At 43.2% G+C, this 8,110-nt stretch overlaps 1 protein-coding gene, 1 non-coding gene and 1 pseudogene across 2 annotated transcripts in view; all 3 read left to right on the top strand.

Moving 5' to 3' along the window:
- The first annotated feature begins 624 nt into the window (after positions 1–624).
- The window catches only part of WDR19 (WD repeat domain 19), a 94,034-nt gene continuing 86,548 nt past the window's right edge, over positions 625–8,110 (top strand). The window contains exon 1 of the mRNA XM_075544428.1: positions 625–735. Coding sequence (XP_075400543.1) covers positions 730–735 — 6 coding nt within the window. The 5' untranslated portion in view covers positions 625–729. The remainder of the gene's footprint in view (positions 736–8,110) is intronic.
- LOC142444001 (U6 spliceosomal RNA) lies at positions 2,447–2,549 on the top strand. The gene has a single exon (XR_012783697.1). It is a non-coding gene; the product is annotated as a U6 spliceosomal RNA (small nuclear RNA).
- Positions 5,142–5,517, top strand: LOC142443101 (ATP synthase F(0) complex subunit C3, mitochondrial pseudogene; annotated as a pseudogene).

Raw genomic sequence — 8,110 nt, 5'->3', positions numbered from 1 at the left:
CTAATGTCAGTACTTCAAGATTTAGCAAAGATGCATTTTCATATTCGAAATAGCGAAGCATAAATATTACAGACAGCATAATACTTGGGGGAAAGCTGCCCGGCCATAGGCTAGAGCCAGCTTTTCCCGCTAGCTACTTCACTTTGACCCCCTTCGACCGCCAGGTGGGGAAAACCTATTCACAAAGCCTGGCCACCGAGCTAGGCCTTGTAAAAAGAAAGCTACCTTTCACATCCCCCCTCCCTTGTAGCCCAGAAACTCGGGGAAACACAGACATGATAGGAGCGTTCGTCCAAAGGTCTAAGCGTGGGCTTTTAAGTGGACTTGGCTCATTAGCCACTTTCCACCTCCTTTCAGCCTTCTCTTTCCCAAACTACTGCGCTAGCCATGGAGCCTCCTCAGCTTCTCACGCACGACGACCTGGAACGCACGCCGGCGCCGCTTCCACGCTCATAGAGCCCGCCCTGGGAGGGCGGGTCCCTGAGGCTCACCCAATCAGAGCCCAGCCTGGGAGCCGCCGTCTATCACGTAGCCCTAATCCCCGCCTCCCGCCCTCTGCGGAGAGCCTCACACACAACCAGGCCCGGCAAGGCTCCGCCCTTCAGACGGCGCCTTCTGATTGGAGGGTGCTCCCGCGGTCTCCTGGGTGACAGGAACGCGGCAGCCCTCTCTGTGGAGACCGAGTGCACTTGCGCACTCACTGAGTCGCGCGGCCGCTCGAGCTTTGAGATGAAGGTAAATAACTTAAAAATCCCGGGAGGGATGGGGCAGGAAGTGGCGACCCCTGGCCTTCCCTTCGGTCGGCCTAGCCTCGCTTTCAGGACGGCGTCCGTGCCCGCTTCCGTTCTCCCGAGTGGGTGCGGAGTTGGGAGGCGAGCGGGGTGACTAGGGAGCGGAGGGCGGAGGTGAAGTGAAAGGAAAAGAAAGGAAAAAGGAGGAGACGCCAAGCAGACGGAGGCCTCATCTTTGGGGCCCGCGATCGGGATGGGAGCTGTGTGGGAAGAGGGAACTTGGGAAATGAGTTGACTGGCTCTGAAGGGACCCCCAAACTTCGCACGGAGGAAAGATCGAGTCGTGAATGCGTTTGGAGGGTCGCGGTGAAGTTGGCTCGATAGGGTGTCGAGAGCTGCCTCTCTTCTTGCAGCAAAACCTTTGCAAGCCGCGCGGATGCTCGGCGCCTTACTTCAAGACCTTGAAAGAATAGTCTCAAATGGAATTGCCTGTGACTGGCTCATTGCCCCATGCTCCGCTGGCGAGTGTACACGGTTCACGTAGACCTCGGCACCGCACTCCTAGTTCTTCCTCACTTCCCTGCACCTGGTCCTCAGTCGGCGCACGCCGTTTCTAGCCTTGGACTTCTTCAAAGGTCACTGGTTGTAGCTCATTCACCCCTCCCCTGTCCCTAAGCCATGCCATCCTGCCAGGACCTGGCACAGGGAGGAAAAGGTCGAATTTGAAGTTACTTGGATCCACCCTAATGCTTTCTCCTAGCTGTTAGTGTGGGGATTGGAACAGACAAACTTGGATATTCACAACTCACATTTTTAAAGCACTGCTCAACTTTAAGAAGTTCTTCAAGTGATGTATGATTGCTGTTTTATAGTTGGGAATTCTGCAACAAGAGGCAGCAAACTTTAAATCTGTTCTTGACTGGTTGTGAAGCTGGTGCTTAGTCCTATGCAATAGATCGGGAGCATGGAGCCCTGGTGGTGCAGTGGGTTAAGTGCTAGATTGTTAAATCCTGTGTGGGAGAAAATTGAGAATGAGGTGTGCGTCCCCAAAGATTTTTGTCTGACCTGTTAGGGTTTCTATAGTTGGTATTAGCTTCCCCGAAGAAAAATTATACATGCAGTGGAAGCCAGAGGCTCATTGGTAACAAAACTAATTAATGAAGCTCAAATTTCAGAGCCAGGGAGTCATACGTTTTTGTAAAATTTTCAAAAGAAAGATTTTTTAAAATAAACTTCAAGCATGTCTCCATGCCACATAAAACCTGGGTATAGTCGTGCACTTGTATAGGGAGCCCCGGAACACAGTGGTTATGCGTTGGGCTGCTAACAAGGTTAGCAATTCAAACCACTAGCTGCTCCATAGGAGATAGTGATTTCTACTCCCGTAAAGAGTTACAGTCTTGGAAACCCACAGGGGCAGTTCTACTCTGTCCTATAAGGTCACTGAGTCAGGACCCACTCGATGGCAGTCAGTTTGGTTTGGGTAGAGATTTAATGATGGATTTCATTTTTAGCATATGAAATGTTCATTGATTAGTGTTTGATTTTGTGTTGCTATTCAAAGTCAGATCTGTAGTCTAAACTTCATATGCTTATGATAGAGACATCTTAATAATACTGAGATCTAAAATTTCTCACTGAGTTCTATGTTCCTCTTTAAATAAGTATATAATGAAAGCCGATATAATTTTTAATTAAAAAAATTTAAAGAGCACTTGCTTTGGCAGCACATATACTAAAATTGGAACAATACAGAGAATATTAGCATGGTCTGTGCCCAAGGATGACACGTAAATTTGTGAAGCGTATCATTTTTTTAAAAGTAAATACAAGTGAAATTTAACTGAATTCACCACTTGTCTGTCATTTTGTCGTACAGTGGTGGTTTGTGTGATGCTGGAAGTTACATCACTCGTATTTCAAACACCAGCAAGTTCGCCCCAAGTTAACAGGTTTCAGCAGACTTTCCAGCCTAAGAACAGATTACGTAGGAAGGAAGGAATCATTAGATACTAAAAATCTCATGAGTAGAAGCAGAACCTTGTCAGAGATGGTGCTAGAAGACGAGCCCCTCAGGTCAGAAGGCACTGAAATATGACTGAGGAAGAGCGGCCCTCTCAAAGTAGAGTCGACTATAATGATGTGAATCGAGGTTTTACAGGAGTAAAGCCTTCAGGACCTTCATTTACTGATGGAGCATGACTCAAACTGAGAAGAAATAGCGCCTTTGATTAATAATCAACTTGGAATGTATGAAGTATTAATCTAGGAAAGTTGGAAGTTGTTATAAATGAAGTGGAATACATAAGGGTTGGTAGTCTAGGTAGCAGCTGAAATTGACTTGTCTTGGCCATTTTGGATGAGAAGATCATATGGCTTACTACGTCAGGAATGACACAATCAAGAACAATGGCATTGCACGCATCCTCAAAAAGGACATTTCGAGATCTATCTCTTGAAGTACAATGCTGTCTGTGGTAGGATAATAGCTATCTACATTCAGGGAAATCCATTCAGTACATTACTCACATTTATGTACCAGTCACTAGCTAGTGATGCACTGCAGAAATTGAAGAATCTGACCAATGTCTTCCATTGGAAATTGGTCATATAGTCAAAATGCATTATAATTATTGGTGATTAGAAGACAAAAACTGGAAATAGAGGAAGGAACAGTAGTTGGAAAATATGGTTTTGATGATAGAAATGAAGGTAGATAGAACTTTTTAAGACCAGTAACTTACTGAGTGGAGACCCAAAGTCCATCTGTAGACAACTGGGCATCCCCTTAGAGAAGGGTCACAAGGAAGGGATGAGCCAGTCAGGGTGCAGTATAACACCGATGAACCATACAACTTTCCTCTAGTTCTTTAATGTTTCCCCCTTTCTCCACCCCTACCACCAACATTCATAACTCCAATTCTACCTTACAAATCTGGCTAGGTCAGAGCATGTACACTGGTCCAGATAAGAGCTGGAAGCACAAGGAATCCAGGACAGTAAACTCCTCAGGACCAATAATGAGAGTAGCGATACCAAGAGGGTAAGGAGAAGGTGGGGATGGAAAGGGGGAACCAGTCACAATGATCAACATCTAACCTTCCCCATCCAGGGGGACGAACAGCAGAAAAGTGGGTGAAGGGAGACAGTGGTTGGTGTAAGACATGAAAAAAATTATAATTAGCAAGGGATCATGAGGGAGGGAAAGTGGGGGAGGGGGAGAAATGAGCTGATACCAAGGGCTCAAGCAGCAAGAAAATATTTTGAAAATGATGATGGCAACATATATACAAATGTGCTTAACACAATGGATGGATGGGTTGTGATAAGAGCCCCCAATAATTTTTTTTTAAAAGACCAGTGACTTCATCACAAATACCTTTTTCAACAACAATAAAGGCAACTATGCACATGGAATTCTCCAGATGGAATGCACAGAAATTAAATTGACTACACCTGTGGGAAGAGACAATGGAAAAACTCAATATCAGCAGCTAAAACCAGACGAGAGACTGTGTGTGGAACAAACTATCAATTGCTCATATGTCATTTCAAATTGAAACTGAAGAAAATTAGAAGTTCATGAGATCCAAAATGCAACCTTGAGTGTATCCCACCAGAATTTCATGAACATCTCAAGAACAGATTTCATGCATTGAAGCCCAATGACAGATGAGCTATGTGGTGTGACAACAAGAACATCATACATGGAGAAAGCAAAAGGTCACTAAAAAGACAAAAGAAAATAAAGTGGATTCAGAAGAGACTCTGAAATTTGCTTTTAATCATAGAGTAGCTAAGGCAAACGGAAGAAATGATGAAGTCAAACAGCTGAAGAGAAATTTTCAAAAGGGTAACTGGAAGATAAAGTATTATAATGAAATGTACAAAGATTCAGAGTTAGAAAACCGAACAGGAAGGACATGCTTAACGTATCTTAAACTGAAAGAACTAAAGATCAAATTCAAATCTTGAGTTGCAATACTGAAAGATTCTATGGGCAAAATACTGAACAATGCAAAGATTCAAAGAAAATGGAAAGAATACATAGTCAATGTACCAAAAGAACTAGTTGACATTTAACCATTTTAGTTTTAAAAAAATTTTAATTAATTTTATTGGGGGTTCTTACAGCTCATTCAACTATTTCAAGAAGTAGCATATTTGCAAGACCAATGGTACTGAAGGAAGATGTCTAAGCTGCACAGAAAACATTAGTCAAAAACAAGATTCCAGGGATTGATGGAATACCAATGGAAATGTTTCTATTGTAGCTTGTGGCTACCATATTGGAGACCAGAGTTCTAGAACTGCTGTTGGTGGCTCCGGGAAAGCAAGGAAGCGGGAGAGGAGCTCACGCCGCCTTGTCATCCGAGTCCTCCAGTTGTGCCTCACAGAAGACTCTTAAAGATGTTCGCCTGCACCCCCGCTCTGATCCGAGCAGGATCCAGAGTTGCATACAGACCAATTTCTGTATCAGTGTTATATCGACCAGAGGCTAGCTCAGCGGTGTTTAATGGGGCCCAGGCAGGTGTGTCTACACTGACCCGAAGGGAGTTTCCCATTGATACTGCTGCCAAATTTATTGGTGCAGGTCCTGCAACAGTAGGAGTGGCTGGTTCTGGTGCTGGTATTGGAACCGTCTTTGGCAGCCTCATCATTGGTTATGTCAGAAACTCTTCGCGGAAGTAGCCGCTGTTCTCGTGCTATCCTGGGATTTGCCTTGTCTGACGCTATGGGTCTCTTCTGCTTGATGGTTGCTTTCTTGATTTTGTTTGCCTTGTAACAAAAATGAAAGGCTAGAGATGTTGGTATTCATATTAATTATGGTATGGATATAATTCTATCTAACTGTGACTCCAAAAACTGTAGTGTTGGTGTCATGGAAATGTATGTTCTTCCCAAAGTCATTTCATTCAAGATGAAAACTTTTAAAAAAAAAAGTGACTTTTCCCCCCCAATTTATATCCTGTCCATCCAATAGGCAAAACTAAACATTAAATAAGTATTACCAATGAGTAAAAGAAAAAAATTTTTTCAAAGAAGTAAACAATTGTGGTATAGCTAATTACAGCTCATTGGTTCTCACGTGTTGCAGAGTAGAATGGCCCTGCGTAGTCTTCATGACTGTGTATGACCTTTCTAAAGCAGATTGCCAGGTCTCTCTTCTTTGGTGCCTCAACCTGCCGACCTTTTGTAGTGTTTAACTGGCGCTCTGTGTCCCATGCCACTCTACGTTTCTGCTGGGTTATATAAATCATTGTAATGGCCACACACACACAATTCTCATCATTATGTGGTTTATTTTGGATGTCAACAGGTTATAATTCAGGTAAGCCTCACAGTTATTCAGTTAGTACATGTTACAAAACTCTTTTAGAGCTTCTAATAAATGCCCAAAGGGCATGCTACTCTCCTGCAGGCGCTCAGCCCCAGGTTCGTGGGTCAAGAAATTCAGGTCTCCTAATTAAGTGCCCAGAGACCAGCCTGCTGTCCAAAAGCACCCAGCCTTATTTGTTCAGTGGGCTTAGCAGTCCACCACTCTGGTTCATGCTCTGACTCCTGGTTCTACTCTCTCCTCTGGTGTCAAAGCTGTCTCCTGGGTCCAGGAGGCTCACTGGGCCAGGATTTTCAGAAGACATGCTCTACTTTTGGCTCCTGCTGGTAGTAAGATCCAACCCCTCTGCTTCTGGGATGGCTCACCTTTCACCCAGTAGAATGGCAATCACTCACAGCTATATCATGTAAACTATCAGTGTCTTCCCCTGCCTTCATAGCCAGATTGAATAAGGAAAAGTCATTTGAGCACACCAGCCTGTGTGATCCTGACGTGTTGATGGGATCAGGTATCAGGCATCAAAGATCCAGAACAAAAATCATATCAATGTGAATTAGGGGAAGTGCAGTGTAGAAACCCAAAGCCCATCTGTAGATAATTGGACATCCCCTTACAAAAGGGTCACAAGGAAGAGACGAGCCAGTCAGAGTGCAGTGTAGTACCAATGAAACATACAATTTTCCTCTAGTTATTTCATGCTTCCTCCCCCTGACTAACATGACCTCAATTCTACCTTACAAATCCTGCTAGACCAGAGCATGTACACTGGTACAGATAAGAGCTCACAACACAGGGAATCCAGGACGGATAAACTCCTCAGGACCAATGATGAGAGTTAGCAATACCAGGAGGGGAAGGGGAAGGTGGGGGGAAAGGGAATTGATCACAATGATCTGCATATAACCTCTAACCAGGGGGACGTGGACAACAGAAGAGTGGGTGAAGGGAGACAGCGGTCAGTGTAAGACATGAAAAAGAAAACGTTATAAGTTATCAAGGGTTCATGAGTGTGCAAAGGTGGGGAGGGGAAAAAAAGAAGCTGAAACAAGGGCTCATGTAGAAAGTTTTTTGAAAATGATGATGGCAACATATGTACAAATGTGCTTGACACAATGGTATGCATGGATTGTGACAAGAGCTATGCGAGCCCCCAAAAAATAATTCAAAGAAAAAAAAACCCTAGATACTATTCAACAAACTGGGATAATTTCAAATAAATAGAATCATGACTTAACAAACTAAAAAAGAAAACTAAAGACTAAGTAAAAAAGATAAAAGACAAAAAATAGTATATACCATATATACTCATATATAAGCCGAGTTTTTTGGCACATTTTTAATGCAGTTTTTGTGGTAAAATTAAGGTGCCTTGGCTGATATTCGGGTTGACTTATAATTGAGTATATACAGTATATTAAAAAAAAGAATAGCAAAACCTAAGTGGCTAGAAGACTAAGTGGCTAGTTGACTGCACTGCAAGTCCTTAACCATTTATACTACCCAGGGACTCCTCAAAGCAGCAGTTTCCAACCTGTGTGTCCATGACCCCTTTGGGGGTCAAACGACCCTTTGACATGGGTCACCCGATTCATAACAGTAGCAAAATGACAGTGATGAAGTAGCAACGAAATTAATCTTATGGCTGGGGGGATCACCACAACATGAGGAACTATATTAAAGTGTCACGGCATTTGGAAGGGTGAGAACCACTGCCTCAAAGAAATATAAACTTAATGTATTTGCTTCAGGATTAAGATTTGTTTAACAAAACAGTTTTGTGAAATCGAAATTTTTTAAGTCCTTGGTAACTGATGAAAGTTACATCTCACTGTTAAAAAGTCAAATATTTAACTAAATTCAAGTTTATTTTAATCCTTTAAAAAAAAAAAAGAAAGAACCTCATTGCCATTGAGTTAATTTCAACCCATAGTGACCCTATAAAACTGTAGAATTGCCCCCTGTGGGTTTCTGAGACTGTCGATCTCTATAGGAGTAGAAAGCTTCCTCTTTCTCCATAGGAGCAGCTGGTAGTTTTGAACTA

The sequence above is a fragment of the Tenrec ecaudatus genome, chromosome 3 (genome assembly GCF_050624435.1).
Source record: "Tenrec ecaudatus isolate mTenEca1 chromosome 3, mTenEca1.hap1, whole genome shotgun sequence".
In the NCBI taxonomy this organism is placed as follows: Eukaryota; Metazoa; Chordata; class Mammalia; order Afrosoricida; family Tenrecidae; genus Tenrec; species Tenrec ecaudatus.
Note: the sequence above shows the minus strand (reverse complement) of the source record. Positions and strands in the feature narration are given on the sequence as shown.